The 19,076-nt window shown below is 44.5% G+C and overlaps 1 protein-coding gene across 1 annotated transcript in view; it reads right to left on the reverse strand.

Annotated features, from left to right (window-relative positions):
* Gipc2 (GIPC PDZ domain containing family member 2) overlaps positions 1-3,868 on the reverse strand; it is an 81,365-nt gene extending 77,497 nt beyond the window's left edge. The window contains exon 1 of the mRNA XM_028754326.1: positions 3,622-3,868. Coding sequence (XP_028610159.1) covers positions 3,622-3,861 — 240 coding nt within the window. The 5' untranslated portion in view covers positions 3,862-3,868. The remainder of the gene's footprint in view (positions 1-3,621) is intronic.
* Between the last annotated feature and the right edge of the window lie 15,208 nt (positions 3,869-19,076).

Here is a 19,076-nt window from a genome sequence, read left to right on the forward strand (position 1 = left end):
CTCTCTCTCTCTCTCTCTCTCTCTCTCTCTCTCTCTCTCTCTCTCTCTTCTCTCTCTCTCAGCAGCCCAAAGCAGTCAATAACTTCCCTAGGAGGAGCAGATGACCAAGAGACTCTGGCCTGCATGTACTCATGAAGATTTTTTCATTCTTTTTTTACACTTGGGGGGTGGGGGCGGCAATGTGTCACAGTGAAAGTGTAGAGGTCAGAGAACAACTTCCAGGTGTCTGTTTTCCTTCCATCAAGTAGGTTCTGAGGATAGAGCTCAGCTTCGGCAGCAAGAGCCTTTACCTGCTGAGCTACCTCACCCACTATCAAGGTTTTTAAAATCCATCTGGAAAACTAATGTTGATCATACATACAAACACGCCAATATACATACTGTTGCTATAAAAATCTGTCTGTGGACTTTGCACATCAAAACACCTTATGCTCATTAATATCTTGGAATTTTATCTTGCGAGTCAATGCACCAGAAACTGAAAACACTTAACATAGCTACCAAGCTATTATTAAAGGACTGGAAAAACTAGTTAGCAATGTAGCTTTGTAGAATTTGGAGTCAGGGTAAAAAAATGGACTTACATGTAGGCTCTGCCATTAACTATGTGTCATAGGTGTAAATTTTATTCTCCTGTGGTAACTGTTGTCTGAGAGGCTTACTGCCTTTGTCTGCTAACCTAGGCCTAGTCCTTCTAGCCTCTGTACAATCTCTTCTAGGCCTAGAATGTTTCCAGACTCTGAGACTGTTGAATAAGATCACTCTTTCTTGTTTTGTTTGTTTGTTTTTTGTTTTTTGTTTTTGTTTTTACCTGAACTCTGGCTGGTTCAACTCAGCTATCTGGCTCAAAACTTCTCTCTAAGCTGACTGATTCAAATTAGCTTCCTTCAGCGTCTAGCTAAATTGCTCTGCTTGGCCTCATACTAACTTTGGCGACATGTTCTAATCTTCTGGCTCCTTCTCACTCTCTGACTCATTCTGTCTCTACCTGGGTCTAGGTTCTCTCTGCAACCTGTCTCTACACAATTGTTCCGGTAAAACTCCTTCCTCTTTCTCGGCACTGCTTCTTAAGTAGCTTCCCTTTCTTCTCTCTTCTCGTGGGAGTTGGGCATATCCTATTCTGTCAAATCTTTCTCTAATTGATCACTTCGTCTGCCACTCAATTAGACATCACTTTCAAACACGGCTGCTTCCTTCTATAAACTAACTTTACCTTCATTGTTTGGGATTAAAGGTATGTGCTAAGGGCATGTCTGTATTCCAGCCAGAGGGATTAAAGGTGTGTCCTAAGGCAGAGCCACACCACAACTAGAAGTAGGTTTTTTCAGTAAATAACACAATCTTGGGGTTCACAGTGTGAACAAATATCCTGCCACAATGTATGATTTTGCATCTGACCCTCAAAGCCCTAGTTTCCCCTTTGTGAAACAAGAACACAATAATACTTGTTAGGGACTAAGAAGATGGAATAACATCATGTATCTTTAGCTCAGAATCATGTATACATACATGATAAGGAAAGCTGCTCATGAAAACACTAAGTCTGAGTTGATCCCCGGTTGCAGGAGAGAGTTAAAGCTCCCCTGTATCACGCTAACAATCTCACTAGCTTGGAAACCACAGGACTCGAGCATAAACAGCAGCCTCGATTTTCTTCTCCCAAGCTACATGACCTTGGTTAAGGCCCAACCTCTTTCGCGTCAGCCGCTTCTCTAACTGGCCCGAATCAATGGTATTAATTACAGTTTTTAGAGCACTGACCATATCCAGTGGAACCTGTTAGGTTTGCATACAGACTCCTTTGGTCTGAAAGACAGTCTTGTTGGGAGATATCCTTATCTCCACCCGATGGATAGCTGGTGCTGACAGAAGTCAACCTTGGCCAAGGCTACCCAGCTACTTCATGTCAGTAGAGCCTGGCTCCACAATCAAACAGGCAGGTAGTTAACCTGCCACCTACCTACCTCACCTGGAGAAGATCAAAGGCAAGTGTTACTTTGAAAGTATTTTTTCAATTGAACATTCCTATGCAAATACTGAGTTACAGCAATCCTGCGCTTTAAAAAAAAAAAAAAAAAAAGACTGTGATTTATCCTCAGAGCCTGGGAACCCTGAAAGAACAGAGTCTAGCTAGCACTTTAAAAGCTCCTTTCTTGGGGTTGGAGAGATGGATCAATGGTTAGGAGCACTGAGTAATCTTCCAGACAGCTCTGGTTTGATTCCCAGCACCCACGTGGCTGCTAACAACCCCCTGTAACTTCAGTTCTAGGGAATCAGACTGTACAGACACATGCAAGCAAAACACCTACACAGATAAAACAATTTTTTGAACCTCAAAAAAATTAATAAAAAAAGAACTATTTTCTTATGGAAGCCCTGCCTTGACCTCAACTTCATTTAAACAGACCTAATAAACAATTAATTTTAAAAGAAAGAAATAACAAAACACCACACAAGTAATTACAGAACAGAGGTATGCAGGCCACTCTCTGACAACAAGAAGTTGCTCTCTACACTTCTGAAAGCCCACAGCAAAAGACTGAGCTTCTAAAGGGACGGTGTGTGTGTGTGTGTGTGTGTGTGTGTGTGTGTGTGCATGCGTGCGTGCGTGTGCAGCTGCTTGTAGAGACCAGGGAATAGTCCTGAGCATTGCTTCTTAGACTCTGTTCACTTTTTTTTTTTTTTGACAAGTTCGCTCACAATACTGAAACATGCCATCTGGACTAGACCGGTTCAAGCCCATCCCTAGGCACTAGGGTCACCAATGTGTGTTTTTTCTCATGAGTTCAGGAATTTGAGCTCCAGAGTCCTCTACTTTTGCTGCAGCTCGAACACATTTATTTCACACCTGCATTTGCAGGTAGCTCTTTTGAGTAAGCACAAAGGGCCCACAAAAATCCCCATAGGCTGATGCATCTAAGATAGGACCTACTGCAACTCTGGTTCCAGGCGTCGTAGACTCGATGTACTTAGGATTCTTGGTCTCTTTTCAAAGATACTTTGGAAAAATGAAGCTGGGCCCTTCCGTGAAAACTGTGTTTGCTAGTCAGACAGTTTGCTATGATTTTCTGAGTTACCTCCCTTGGGATAAGCACCCATGTTTTAAATTTCTTTAAATATATTACCACCAAAGCGGTTCTTCCCGGAGCTATCCAGTGGTGAGCAAAGAGAGCTTCACGCTGCACCCACCGGGAGCTCTTTCCCCTTTACTCTGGTGTGTCCAGGGAGGCTCTTTTCCCCCCTCCTCTTTAACTCCGGTTAGACTCCCAATGCAGCTCTCTGACGGAAAGCCTAAGAGTAAAGTCCAAGTCCTGTGAAAGGCATTAATTTGTCCCAGCAGATCTGAGTCCCGGAAGGTGCTGGCGCACATCCTTTGCTGTGCTACCAGACCTGAGCACGTCTACAGCAGACTCCTAAACAAAAGGAATCCTCCTCGTCTTGACCCCAGTGACCCACAAGCCGGATCTGAGCGGATACTTTCATCCGGTACTCGCCTTTCCACCACCAAGCTCTCTTCCCCTGAGGCGCTGGGGACCGACCCCACCCTGCAGGCTACTAGCAGCTCGGGAACTGCTGCGCCACCAGCTTGGGTGGCAGACAGGCTGCGCCCCCTGCGCTTACCTCGGACGGCGCGATCTCAAACACGCTGGCGATCTTGGCGTAGAGCTCGCTGATGCTGGAGAAGTCCTCCACTCGGCCCGTGGCGCTGCCGTGCGCCAGCTGTGCGTGGAACACCAGCCTGCGTGCCGGAGCTGGGGGTCCCGGGACACCCTGGCTGCCACCCGATCTCTCGCCCTCCACCAGCCTCGCGGTCTCCTTGGACTTGGTCGCCTTCTTCTTCCCGCGCAGCCCAAGCGGCATCTTGCAGGTCCCAAGGCGTGGACCACCTGCGCTGCGGCGCCAGCTCCCTGGCCTCGGACAGCGGACTTTGCGCTTGGGGGCCCGGCTCCGCGCAGGTGACAGCGGCTGCTGGGCCAATGGCAACAGCGCTTCCGCCTAGCAGCGCGGGCTTCAGGTCCCCTCCCTGTGAAGGACAGGGCACCTGAGCCGAGCAGCTACCTGCTCAGGCAGAAGGAAAGCTGTGCACAACGGGTCAACTCCCTTTCTAGACTCAGGCTCCTCTGAGTGAAAAGGAATTGATTCCCATGAAGTGCCGGGGTATGCTAACAAAGGGTCTTGGTTCGCACGTTGGCTTGACTCGCCTTTCAGAATCTGGGTACTCATCTGGGCGTGGTGGTTCAGGCCAGTGATTTCCAGCACTGTTAAGACTGGCGGCAGGGTGGTTGCTATGGTTCGAGGCTAGCCTGACCTACTGAGTGAGCCCAGCTCAAACACACACCCACGGCGAAAGCCCCTCAAATTATAATATCTGCAGGAAAACGAAAAGATGGAAAGCGGACATTACTAGGTTACGCAGAGTAGGCCAGACTCAAAACGAAAAATGTTGCCTGTTTTTCTTCTCATATGTAGAATGTGGCGGGGGAACATGCAAACAATGGGAACTGTGAGAAGGGACACGGGGTTATGGGATACATATGACAAGGAAGTAGACCGGGGAAGGGGATTGAGAGAGAGCAGTGGGCAAGGAGACACAGAAACAGACAACAATGACCTGTACGTGTGAAAACACCATAAGGAACTCATAGCTTTGTGTGCTAACCTAAAGAAAACAATTGTAGTAGGCACAGCATTCGGCCGCATTTGTGTGACCCCAGCCAGAGGCTTTGTCTATAGGAACTTAAGTAGAAGCCATCCTTCTCTCCCTCTCTGCAAAGGAGCTCACACAAGTGTTAGGTCGTTCCACAGCACCTCTCTGTGACCTGTTCCTCTTGGAAGGCCTACTTTCCCCCCTAGGTTTTCAATACCCCCACGTCCATTGTTCCACATCCTAAGACTCCTGTTCTTCAGAGAGCGGAAGCCATTCACTGAGATGTGGGTGCCCTCAGCTCCCCACGCCTCATCAGTAACTCTATCCACCTCATTCCTCTAAGCGCTGAAGCAATCATTCATCTGACCCCATCTGATTTCTCCACTCAAGGATCTCTTTAAGAAGGGGGGGGAGGGGTGTGTGTGTGTATGTGTATTGTGTATATGCATGTGTATGTGCATGTGTGTGTGCATGTGTGTAGTATATATATATTCATGAATGTGTATATATGTGTGTACATATGTGTATGCGTGCATGTGTGTGCACATACTCTCAAGTGCTGCTTCCCTGTAGTGCACAAGCATGTGTGGAGCTCAGAGAACAACCCTGAGTCAGTGAGGAGTCAGTCCTCACTGCCACCCTGTTTGAGACAACGTCTCTTGGATGCTGCTGTGCCTGCCAGGACATTTGGCCCAGGTGTTTCTGGGATTTCTCCTTTCTCCGCCTCCCATCACATGTAGACCTGTGATTGTAGACTGTGTGCTATTGTATCAGGCTTTAGGTCTGGGGAATCCTAGTCAGCCTTGTACAACCAGTCTTTACCCAAGGAGCCTTCTCCCTAGCCTGTCTACTTTTAAGTTACTTATTGATTTCTTCCTCAACCCTGGGGCCACCGATGGGCAGTGCCACATTATTCCCAAGTCCCTCATCCTCACTGTTTCCTCAGGCTGCTGCATTTTTTGTTTTTACAAAGAAGCATTTGCTGTTACCTTACGAGTGAGGGGGACTGTCCTCCACACACTGTGTACAGTCAGCCATTCATCACGCACCTAATGTAACTAACTCCTTTCTGTCCATCCGCCTGGTGCTTTAAGTGGTCTGTGCTGGTCTTTTCATTCCCTTACCTCTTGGCACTGCCAGCATCTCCACTTCCATTGAGCCACTGCTTTTCACGAGCTCCCCAGACTTACTCTGCCCTCCTCCCCCATCTCTGTGTTCCCCTCCAAGTGACTGGACTAACCCTCCATTCCACAGATACTATTAGCCAAACTAGGTGATCTGCAGTTCAGTCCCATAGGAAGGAAATGGTGTAAGAGAAACAATGTCTCAAAAAAAAGTAACAAGCGAAGAAAGGTATAAATAAGCCGTGCTGCCCCGCAGTGGTGGCGCAAGCCTTTAATCCCAGCACTTGGGAGGCAGAGGCAGGCGGATTTCTGAGTTCAAGGCCAGCCTGGTCTACAGAGTGAGTTCCAGGACAGCCAGGGCTACACAGTAAAACCCTGTCTCGAAAAAACAAAAAACAAAAAACAAAAACAAAAAAACAACAAAAAAAGCAGTGCGGTCCTTTTGGTCACTGAGTTGTATGGAAAGTGCAGGGAAGTCTAAGTAAAGGCAGGGTAAGTCACCACAGGGCTGTAGCAGGTGTGTCGTGGGGATCTGGGAACACGGGGTGTAAACCTTAGAAAATCTTTAAGGAGAAAAATGTGGGTGTATCATCCCTTGTGCCTCTAACTTTCAATCCTCCTGCCTCAGCCTCTGTAGTGTTAGAATTGTAGAGTTTGCTACTACACCCAGCAAACCATGTGCACACACACACACACACACTAAAAAAATTTAATTAGGTAACTACAGCTGTGTGGGTTTGTTCCCAGCATGCTGTTCTGCTCCGTTAGTCTAGATACCAGTTTTGTGCCTGCCCCAATGCTGATTTGGTCACTATGGCTCTACAGTATAATTTGAGATCGTGTATTGTGTTATCCCCAACATTGCTCTTTCTCCTAAGGATTGCTTTGGGCACTCAGGGTCTTTTGTGTCTATACAAATTACAGGATTCTTTTTCAATACTGTGAAGAATTTTACTGATATTTCTGTGAGGATTATATCAACTCTAGATATTGTTTTTAGGCAGATAGGATGGGGAGGTTGTGGAGGGGTAACCTGGAAGGGGGATATATCATTCAAAATGTAAATGAATAAAATGATTAATTAAAAAATATTAATGCTGTCAAACTATGAGCAAGGGAGGTCTTCCTGTCTTTTAGTGTCTTCTTCAGTTTCTGTCTTCAGTGTCTAATGTTTTCACGGTAGACGTCTTACCCCCTCCTTGGCTTGGCTTGTTCCCGATTTGTCTGTGGAGGGGTGTTAGTCTTGAAGCTACTAGAAATAGGAGGTCGCCCCTGATTTCTTTCTCAGCGACTTCATCACTGCTAAATAGGAAGGCTGCTGGCTATCCTGCTACTTTGCTGGAAGTACTCACCAGCTCTGAGAGTTTCCTGGTGGCGTCTTCGGGTTTCTATCCCCTCACTTTTCCCATGCACACTGAATTGTTGACTCTACCTAGATAGTCCTCAATAGGAGGGGGCATTGCACATTTATTTTTGATGCCCCGTTTAATTTTTTAAATTGTATTATTTGTGTAATAAATACTAGTAAGTATAACTGAATAAGCCAGATTCCTCCTTGGTGTGGTCAAAGACAAGCTAATAAAACCCAGCTCAGAGTGTCTGGCTAAGTTTGTGGCTCACTAAGAGAGAGCTAACGTAAGATGCATGATCTCAGCATGATTAAAAAACGGATTTAGGTTTTCATTTTCCATGTAGGATTTGCGTGTAGCCTGATTGCCTACCTCTGTTTCCCCGGTTCACCGGCATTCGGCATTCCTAACAATATTAAATTATCAAATCATAAAACCAAGTATAAGAGAATTGTTAGAATTCTCAAATCAATATGATCTTTTTGCCTGCCAAAGATTTATCATGCTGATAAGTCAATATATACACCGTTAAATGACTCATAAGATAAATTTACTAACTTATTTTTCTCAGAAAATATAGCCTCTGATTTCGTTCGCTTTGAATAAACACACACAGTCCCCACCCCACCTCACATCCCCACTGTGGATGGATCCAGTAAGCAAACACTTAGGAGAAAATAAACACAGGGTTTGTTGAATGCAACACAGTTTTCCTTGGCTTAAAGACAGCATGTTTTACAGTTGCATGGCAACCGCGAACAACCAAAGATGACACGGAGAGGAAGAAATAACTCAGCCGAAATTCACATAAAATTTGCCAGGAATGATTGGAAATTGAGAGCTGCCACGTGGAGAAAAGGGAACAAGGATAAATGTGAAGTCTGCAGACCAACGAGCGAGCGGGAGCCTAGGAGTCTACTGGAAGACTGCTCTGTGTCTGGCTCGGTCCTCACAATTTCACATGCGTCACCTCTGCCGTGACTTGGAGAAAGTGCCGTGTTGTGGAGTTCTAGTTATGCTGCTTCGCCAAGATTATGACAAAGAAAACATTACAGAGGCAAGAACAAATCTGAATGCTAAACAACTCTTTAAAAACATTTGTGTGTGCATGTGCGTGTATGTGTGTGCGTGTATGCACACATATGAGTGCAGGCATCAGGGCATGCGTGTGGAGGTAAGAGGAAAACGTTCAAGAGCTGATTCTCTCCTTATGAAATCAGAAAATGGAATTCCAGTCATCGGGCTTGCTGGCAAGTGTTTTTAACCACTGAGCCATCTGGCCAGCCCAAAAGGCAAGCTACTATAATACAATGTATCCTACCATAACAGACATAGGAAAAGGCAGATATGTTTCAAGATCAAACACAAAACTGAAAATAGAGACACTAACAGGTTGGTACACACGCCCTCCGTGCCTCAGAGTCAGGCAAACAGTTTCCTTTATACAAACCCCAAATAGTAGATCAGGTTTAGAAAAATGTGTTTTCACTAAAGGGCTAAGGAGATGGCTCAGAAGGTAAAATGCAGAGGATACGAGGTCAATGTGCACACAGATAAGCACTGGGGAAGCCAGGAAAAGTTAAACAACCAAGGCTCATCTCTCCACCGGAAGGAGATGTTTAGAGTCCTCCTGAGCTCGTAAAGGATGGAGTCCACACCAGGGTGATCCTTTGCTACCGGTAGAGCCAGGCTTCACCCGTAGCCCCTAGAATTCAAGTTTCGCTTATTCCAGGCCCTTTCCTCATAAATCTTGAACATTGCTTCTAGGCCATAAGATCTACCCTTGTGAGAGATGTCACTTGTACTTTACAACAGCCTAACATCTGTATTACCGTCAGGGCAGGCTAACCCTGACTCCCCTAGTCATTCTCCCTAGACCCTAAATCTTGGGTTAACAGTAAATATGAGTTAACAGTACCTGTCTGTGTGAAAAAAGCCAGTTGTATTCTGTAAAGAATTTCAATGTAACATACATGTCTTATACTCATGGGACTAGTTCATTGTCATCAGAAAACCTTTTTCCAAAATCACACTGTGCTTACATACGGCTGAAATAAAACAACTGGTGTCAGACCCTAGACGTCTGAACCAGCACCAGGTAACTCAGTCAAGCCGAACTGAGTTTCATTCTTACCTCACCCGGTCGTTTCCCTGCTGGCCATAGAGTCTGCAGACTCCCGCAGCAGAGCACTGAGTAGGCAAGAAGACTTGAATTCCCATGCCTAGTACTCACATGAAACTGGATGCAGCAGCATGTGGTATGATTCCAGCACTCCTACAGGTCTGGAGGAAATGGCAGGAAAATCCCATGAAGCTCACAATGCAAACAGAAACCCTATCTCAAGAAATGTAGAAGGTAGGACTAGCACCAGATGTTGCCCTTTGACCTACACACACACACACACACACACACACGGGGGGGGGGTGTCATGCACTGAGACAAAAATATTTTCAATGCAAAGAACTAACTCTGAACCTAACTCTTACAGTGATTTTTTATTTATTTATTTATTTATTTTGAGACAGTCTCACTGTCCCAGGCTGGCCTCAGAGTGACTGTATGGTTGAGGATAGCTTTGGAATTCTAATCCTGCCTGGCACATGTGGTGGTGGAGCTCACACCTCAGACTTGTTGAATGCTGTGCAAGCACTAAGCAAGCAGTCCACCCACCAAGCTACAACACCATCCCCGTTACAGGGGTGGTGAGCACAAGAGATACCTGGGACAGAGAAAGGATTAGAAAATATTTAAAGCCGGGCGGTGGTGGCGCACGCCTTTAATCCCAGCACTTGGGAGGCAGAGGCAGGCGGATTTCTGAGTTCGAGGCCAGCCTGGTCTACAGAGTGAGTTCCAGGACAGCCAGGGCTACACAGAGAAAACCTGTCTTGAAAAACAAAAAAAAAAAAAAAAAAAAGAAAGAAAGGAAGGAAGGAAGGAAGGAAGGAAGGAAGGAAGGAAGGAAGGAAGGAAAATATTTAAAGAGAGATGAGCATACAGCAATAGAGTAGAATTTTTAGCAATTATATTGTAATTATTACAATATGAAATCTGAGGGCAGTTATAGGTACTGCACACCTGTCACCCCAGCACTTGGGAAGCAAAGGCAGAAGGATTGCTCTAAGCTGGAGGCTTACCTGATCTACACAGCAAGTCCTAGGCCAGACAGAACTACATAGTGAGGCCCTGTCTCTCAAGAATCTCAACACCCCAAAATGTTTAAATGAAATGTGACCAACACACTTTCCCTTCACTAGATAAGGATCACAGACCACCAGTGACTGACTGACTGGGAGTTGTTGGGAATAAGGTAGGGGGCATTTTTTTCTTCAGTTGTTATATTTTGAACCTTAAATAAGTATAACTGGAAAAGTTCTCAAGCACAGCCAAATATTTCTCGCTTTACTTTTTTGCGGGTGTTTTGTTTTATCTTGCTATTGGTTTCAGGGTCTTTATGAGTGGCCCATGTTGTCCTTGAATTTGATCCTTAGCCTCCTCCTCCCAAATGCTGAGGTTATACAGATGGCACAGGCCATCACCCTGACTCTTCCAGAGTTGCACTGGAAAATCTGTACTAGGAATTATTATCCAAAAATACTTTTGCCATATTTGGTAATTCATTTTATAACAGTGAACTTACTCAATAAGCTTTCTTTTTTCTTTCCTCTTTTGGTTTTTCAAGACAGGGTTTCTCTGTGTAGCCCTGGCTGTCTGACTTACTCTGTAGACCAGGCTGACCTGGAACTCACGGGGATCTGCCTGCCTCTGCCTCTAGAGTGCTGGGATCAAAGGCGTGCATCACCATGCCTGGCATTTCAGTAAACTTTTAAAATTAGAATGTGATCTGAAAATAAATCCTTGCAACATCAGTGATTGGGTTTTGCTGTAATTTTGGTGGTGTCGGGAGTAAGCTTGTATCATCAGCCAACCAGAGCGAGAACAGTGCTGCCTTCCACAGGGTAGAGACAATGCAAACTCCAAACTGATTCCTGAGGGAAACCTCGCTTTCTGTTCCAACGTTATGTAACAGAACAAATTGAAATAGCAAGTTCCTGGCTTTAATTTTTTTTATGTGAGCGTTTGCCTGCACGTATGTCTTTGGACTACATGTCTGACTGGTGTTTGTGGAGGCCAGAATAGGATATTAGATGCTCTAACAACCATTAGAAGTGGAGTTACACATACTTGTGAGCCACTCTGTGGGTGCTGGGCACCGAAGACACCTCAGCTCTGTAAGAGCAGCAAGTGCTCTTAAGTGCTGGGCCATCTCTGAAGCCATCCAGTCCCTTAAGATAAAGTTTTTGAGGAAAAAAAAAATGAGGGATAAGAGAATGGTGTCTACACACACACAGACAGACAGACAGACAGACAGAGAAAGAGAGAGACAGAGACAGAGACAGACACAGAGCTGCTTGCTCTCAGTACTATCCACAGTTGTTCTGAGGAAATCTCATTAGGGTGCCAGGGAAGAGCATGGGTTTCAGGCAAACACAGTGGCCCGTGCCTGCAAGTCCAGCTCTGAGAGGACACTGACAGCAGAATCTCAGCCAGCCTAGAGCACATAGGGAGGAAGGGTTCCCAGCACCCACATTGGATGGCTCACAAATTACTGTAACTCCAGCTCTTAGGGATCTAACATCCTCTGGCCTTTGGCACTTATCTACACACATGCACACACACACACACACACACACACACACACAGAGAGAGAGAGAGAGAGAGAGAGAGAGAGAGAGAGAGAGAGAGTTAAAAAAAAACACATAACAAATTAAAAGCTTGCCATGAATCTTGCAAGTTCTTTTCATATCTCTGAAGCCAGCACACATCCTGTTTACTGTCCATGTTTTATGGCATAACTCGCTGTATTTTGGCTTTTTGTCCATTTGAGTCAGGGTCTTATGTAACCCAGGCTAGCCTCAGATTCCTTCTGTAGCCAAGGCTTGTTTTGATCTCCCTGCCTCTACCTCTCAAAGTCCCAGGATTATAGGCATGAGCCGCTAAACTACTCTCTGAAAACAGGTTATCTGAACCTCCATATTGAAGTTTCTCTGTCAGCTGTGAGTAATAGCATTCCAAGGATTTTGGATTAAGAAACATTGGCTTTCAATTTTGGCCAGGCGTTAGTTGGCCATCCCCTCTGTCTCTGAAGGACACATTTTGGGTTGAAGGTTTTGTGGCTGACCTTATCCTTCCTCGGGGAATTCTGCCTGGCTACAGGAAGTGGCCACTTCAGGATCTTTATCTGGAATTGCTGGAGTCTTAGAGGAAAAGGAAAAAGGGGAATGGGGGGGGAGGATTTGTGTGAGGAAGTACTGTGAGGAGGAGGAGGACTGATATTGAAATGTAAAGTGAATAAATAAAATTAAATTTTATAATTTGTAAAATTAATAAAAAAGAATGGATTAATAAACATTAGTGATATGAAAAAATGTTAAAAAAATACTCAGAATCCAATAATTTTAAATTATAATAGGAGATTTCAGTAATTTAATACACTAAATACCACACTATTAACTGTTAGCTAAATGAAGTTCTGAAGTACATTTACCTAAGATAAGTATGTCAGGTTATAAACTTAATTGGAAAGTAACAGGTCTAACTTCATGATGTATTTTACATTTCCTAAATTCCTAATAGTCTTCTCCCAAATTGTTTTCAAAACATTTTTTGCGTGTTTCAAAAACATTTTGCATTATCTTCCTCCTTGGATATCTTTCTTAAATGTATCAACAAACTAGTTTCATAAAATATTTACTAAACTACTCAGCATAAATGTAACCCAGCGGCCGGGCGGTGGTGGCGCACGCCTTTAGTCCCAGCACTTGGGAGGCAGAGGCAGGCAGATTTCTGAGTTCGAGGACAGCCTGGTCTACAGAGTGAGTTCCAGGACAGCCAGGGCTACACAGAGAAACCCTGTCTCGAAAAACTAAACCAAAAAAAAAAAAGAAAAGAAAAAGAAAAGAAATTGTTCTGTATAAGAACTAAACTAACCTGGGGAGGGGTGGAGATGGCTCAGTCTAATAGTTCACCTGAGGATCACATATCACTGAAAGCAGTCAGGACAGGAACTCACAGGGCAGGAAGCTGGAGGCAGGAGCTGATGCAGAGGCTGTGCAGGGGTGCTACTTACTGGATTGTTCATCACAACTCCCTTGGCCTGCTTTCCTATGGAACTCAGACTACCAGACCAGGGGTGGAAGCACCCACAACGTACTGGGTCCTCCCTCATCAGCCATGACTTCAGAGAATGCTCTACAGGCTTGGCCACAGCCTGATTTCATGGAGACATTTTCTCAGCTGTGGCTCCCATCTCTCAAATGACTCTAGCCTGTACCAAGTTAACATAAGAGTACCCAGCAGTCGCTGTCGCTCTCGCTCCCGCTCCCGCTCCCGCTCCCGCTCCCCCTCCCCCTCCCCCTCCCGCTCCCGCTCCCCCTCCCCCTCCCGCTCCCCCTCCCCCTCCCCCTCTCGCTCTCTGCCACACACACACACACAATTTAAAAGAAACAAAAATAAATGTTAAATTGATAGTGAACAAAAAATATCTAAGAATCGGCTTTTAATTCAATGACTTTCAAAGACGTGGTGAATAGTTAAGTCAGACACTTTAATAGTTTCTAGGGTCTGTAAAAGAGGTAGCCTATAAAAATTGTAACTGCATTCTCCTCCCCTGCTCTGAGTGGGAAAAAGAAAAAGAAACACACTTACTTATGTGTATGTGTATGTATAATGTCACTATGTATAATGACTTACCAACTATACCTAATGCTAAATTGTGCAGCCAATTTATGAAAGTAAAATAAGTTTTTTTCTGAAAGTATATTTTCATCACTTTGGGGGACAGGTAACACACACCATACACTACTTAATATAACTTAATTTTCTAATACATTTTTAATATTGCATTTTTGTTCTTTTGTTTTTATTGTTTGCTTATTTGTCGAACTCAGGGTCCCACTATGTAGCCCAGGCTGGCCTCAAACTAAAATCCTTCTGCCTCAAGTGCTAAGCCTTCCAAGTGCTGAGATAACAGGCATACACCATCATGCCCAGCTCCACATTTTTAAATTCTTCTGAGAACTGTTATCAGACATTTTCTTCTCTGTTGCCTTAGAGACAGATGCATGTATTTAGATCCCAGAAGTACTGAAATAGCACTGATACAGAGGACACTTGCCTAATGATCTCTGAATTCCAACACGTAAATACTGAACAAAACACTAAGATTTGGATGAATGCTTACCACTGAATGAAGACCAGCAAGACAGCTGGGTGGAGAGCAGTGCTTGCGGCAAAGCCTGATGACCTGAGTTCGATCCCCAGGACCCACATGTTGGGAGGAGACATGGAGACACACACATCACCGTGGCACATGTGTGTCCACACATGCACAGATAAATACATGGAACCGTGATCAAGGAAACCACGAAGGTCGCAACTTCGGGAGACATAGCTTTTCCCCAACACTGCACTGGTGCTCATACAATTAAGAACATTTGTCTGACTGGGTGCGTGCAACACACATCTACTCACCCGATAGATCCCACGACACACCGAAGTCCAAGTTGGTGAGCTAGTGAGTTTTCCTGGAGGTCCCTGCAGGGGTATGGGTGAGGGATTACTTGCGGGTAACTCCCACGCAGCTGCATCAGCAAAGCCCACCCCAGCACGGGTGACAGCTCACAAAGCTGGGAACCTGGAGCACACTGCACAGCCTGCAGGCAGCTCAGCAGGTTAGAAAGGGTCCTTTCCAGGTACCTCAGTGGGTCTAAACCTCTTCCAGGCAGCTTGGCTAGTTTCTGTTTCTTCCCGGCAGCTGGTCTGGTTCTAGAGTCTTTGCAGCTCGGCTCTGCTCAGTGTGAGAAAAACTCACGGTTTTTATTGTCTTTCTCGGACAGGGAGGGACCTAGAGAATCTGGTCCGTCTCGGGCACTTGCTGGAACTACTTTGAGTTGTTTATCTCCTGCTTCAGGAGAAATTTCACAAATATCACTCAATTGGAAATAATTTTCGTGGGCTAACAATCAGATAATGTGGGCATTGGATGTAGCTCATTCATGGGCCACTTGCTCAGGATGGGTGAGACCCTGAGTTTAATCCCCAACACAGGAAGAAAAAAAAAGGTATCAGATAATTTCATATTGCCATTTTTTTTTTTTTTGAGACAGGGTTTCCTCTGTGTAGTCCTGGCTGTCCTGGAACTCACTCTGTAGACCAGGCTGGCCTCGAACTTAGAAATCCGCCTGCCTCTGCCTCCCAAATTCTGGGATTAAAGGCGTGCGCCACCACCGCCCGGCTCATATTGCCATTTGTATAAACGAGAAATTGTGTATCTGCAACTCAACATTTAAACTAATACTAAAGTGTCATGAAAGCAACTAGATGACAGCATGAAATTGTATTCTTGCTAACAGTTATAAAAAAATAACTGTCAACCCCCCTCTGAATGCCATGCTACATAGTATACACGCGTGCATGCATGTATGTGTGCCTGCGTGTGTGCCTCTGTATGTGTGTGCATGTGTGGTTTCTGTGGTGGTTTGGAAGAGAACGACCCCATCACACTCATATGTTTGGATACTTGGTCCCGGGTTGATAAAACTGCTTAGGAAAGATTAGGGGGTGTGGCCTTGTTGGAGGAGGTGTGTCACTGGGCGTAAGCTTTGAGGTTTCAATAGCCTAGTTAGCTCTCTTTGCCTCAGGCTTGTATATTAGATCTCAGCTACTGCTCCAGCGCCATGCCTGCCTGCCTGCCTGCCTGCCTGCCTGCCTGCCTGCCTGCCCACTGACAGGTTCCATCGCGATGGACATGAACTCTAATACTCGGAGACTGTTAGCCCCAAAGATGCTCTTTCTTCTATGTTACCTTCATCATGGTTTCTTGTGACAGCAGTAGAAAAATAAGTAAGACAGCTTGATACAGTCTGAGACCTCTCCCATTAGGCAATTCTGTGGTGCTAACATCAGTGTGTATTTATATAAATCTAGATGAATAGCCTAATAGGTAGCTAGGCTGTGCAATCTAACATAAGGCTTAGGTGACACCCCTGCATAGCATGTTACCACATTGAAGACTATAGGCAATCATAACACAGTAGTCAATGTGTTTCTAAATCTAGGCTTGGCATGGTGGCATACACCTGCTCTCCCAGTATGTAGGAGGCTGAGGCAGAGGCTGGTGGATCATAAGGTCATAGCTAGCCCAGGCTACAGAGTAAGACCCTGTCTCAGAGAAGTAAATTAAAAAAAAAATCAATGTCCAACACTGCAAACCTAGTGGAAACATAAGGTTTCCCACTGGGGAAGTCATAGGCCTTAGGAGAGAACTTGAGGCTTATCTAGCTGAATTGACACATCGTCAAACCTCCTTGTGAAGATTTGACCCATATGGTCACAACCCATAGTCAAATGCCTTTCTCAGAGAAGCCCCTCTTTACAGTGGATGCAGGTGTGTGGCTGCCCAGGATAACTGACAGCTGGGAACCCAGTTCTAAATAGGACAATTATAACATCCCTTTAAGGCTCAGTGAACATCACAGCAGGTGAAAGAACGAAAGATTGTAAAAGGGACAACAGAGAGAAGGGCAATCAAACACCATCTTCCAGGCACAACACAGCAATGGCAGTCATGAACTCAGAGCAGCTATGGAGATTTATCCTGAGCCTGCCCAAGACTGGCCCTGTCCACATTCAATCATGAGGAGAGGTGGGGCTCCCAGCTGCTGAACCATTGGCTACCAACAGATTCTGGAAGATTGGGAGTCACTGTCTTTAGTTGTGTGCACACTGTTAAGCACACTGGGGTCTAACAGATAGCTCCAAATCCATGGTCACACAAACAGCCCTGGTAAAATCTGACGGTTCACAAACAAAACATGACGTGTGGGAAAGGAGTCTGTAAGGGGGAAGAACCTTGACAGTAGTAGGTGAGAGACAGGAAGGGGTGAGACTAACCAGAAAGCATTATATCCATTTATTATATTGTCAAACGACAAATTTTAATTTTTAAAAAAAAAATTAGAAGAAAATGGTTTCAAAAAAGGTAAAAGGGTATTGGAAACCCAGACAAAGTAACTTCCTAGTTTTGTTCCCTGAATCAATTTTACAAAACTTTACTATTAAGTATAAATAATTTAAATATAAAGATTATCAACTAAGAATCTAAGCTTTGTGTATTAGTCATTTGTCATTGTTATAAACAATTACTCTTTCCTACTTTAATATTAGTGTTTTGTGTGAAGACATTTGCTTAAACATGTGTGTTCACCTATATATACATACACACGCACACAGACGCACAGTTTGTAAAAACAGTCACACACTACATTATGTATTCTTGACTCCATGAGACGGAGGAGACAACTCCTGACGTGTGAGAAGAGTGTGAGAAGAGTGTGAGAAGAGTGTGAGAAGAGTGTGAGAAGAGTGTGAGAAGAGTGTCGCATCAAGGCCACTGAGCCCCATCATTTACACTAACTTCATTTCATCCATCATAAATATTCCAACGACAGTTTCCTAAGAATAAATAAGAGGCTTGATCAACTCCTTGCCTCTGAGACCTGCAAATAACAGCCAGAGAGACGAGCTAAAGTGGATGTCAAAGCCCAAATGCTTTCACGGCCACGGGTTGCTAAGCATCATGTGGTGGGTGCCATGGACCATCTTAGGAAAACTGCTTCTGAACTACTGAGCCACCAAACCACACATTTGCTCTGGCAGGCCATGAGCTCCTTGGATACGTGTTCTTTTTAACGTAAGCGACACGTACCATCCTTTTGTAGGAAAGACAAACATCTTTAATAAGTAGCTTTCCTGGATTCAGTGTGCTGCAAAATTATTTGAGCTATGCAAGGACTAGTAAATTAAACACTTCAAAAAGACTTTTTTAAAGGCAAAACACAAAGACTTTGTGTTTTGCCTGCATGTGTGTAGGTGCACCACATGCATGCCTGGTGCCCATAAAGACCAAAGAGGTGCCCTCGGAACCGCAGTTACAGATGGTTACCAAGTGAGTGCTGGGACCTGAACCCAGGTCCACGCGCAGGAGAAGCAAGCGCTCTTAACCTCTGAGCCCTCGTTCCAGCCCCTAAAAGGAAGATCTCGAAAATCAAAAGTACTCTCATAATTTAAATCTGAAAAATTTCAACACTTTACTATTAATTCAATATTTAACAAAACAATGGGCACATATTCCACTCTGAAGCGTGTTTCCTCTAAATTTATAGTTTTGTACACTCATTCTGCTACTGTCACCGAACTGTACCCTCAGCCCCAAGAGCAGTACAAATTTATTTTACTGTTAGAATAATTATCTACTAAAAAAATTAACTGAAAGATTATTCGTGTTTATAAACCCTTTATTTTGTCTCAGGGAAAATGTTTACTCAATAAGATTGTAACAATAATTGCTGGTTTGAAGCAGGTGTGATATACACACCATTCATTCCAGCACTCCTGAGGCAGGAAGAAAAACTCCTGTAAATTTATAGTCAATCTTAGTCACATGGACCAACATACCAGCCAGAGCTACATAGTAAGACCCTACCTCAGAACAAGCAGACACAAACAAACTCTCTCTGTCACTGTCTCTGTCTCTGTCTCTCTCTCTCTCACACACACACACAAACACAGACACATACACCGACCTCCCAAAAAAACCCAAACAACCCAAAAGTTGAATACTGTGGGGTTTCAAATATGAACTACAACCATCACTCCAAGACTTTAGCTCTGTACTTGTGAGAGAATTTCCATGATGTTCAAGGAGATGGTGTGATGACCTCAACTCTCTGGCATTTTTAAAATTTTCTATTTGCAACTAATATATGTAGCTTTTCCCAACAATTCCACTCTCAAGTATGTACCTCAGAGAATGCAGCCTGTCCACACTAATATTTGTTTATAAATGCTCATAGCATCATTCTTTGTACAAGCCCCTGAGTAGATATGACCCAGAT

Source organism: Grammomys surdaster, unplaced genomic scaffold (genome assembly GCF_004785775.1).
Source record: "Grammomys surdaster isolate TR1022 unplaced genomic scaffold, NIH_TR_1.0 125996, whole genome shotgun sequence".
Classification (NCBI taxonomy): Eukaryota; Metazoa; Chordata; class Mammalia; order Rodentia; family Muridae; genus Grammomys; species Grammomys surdaster.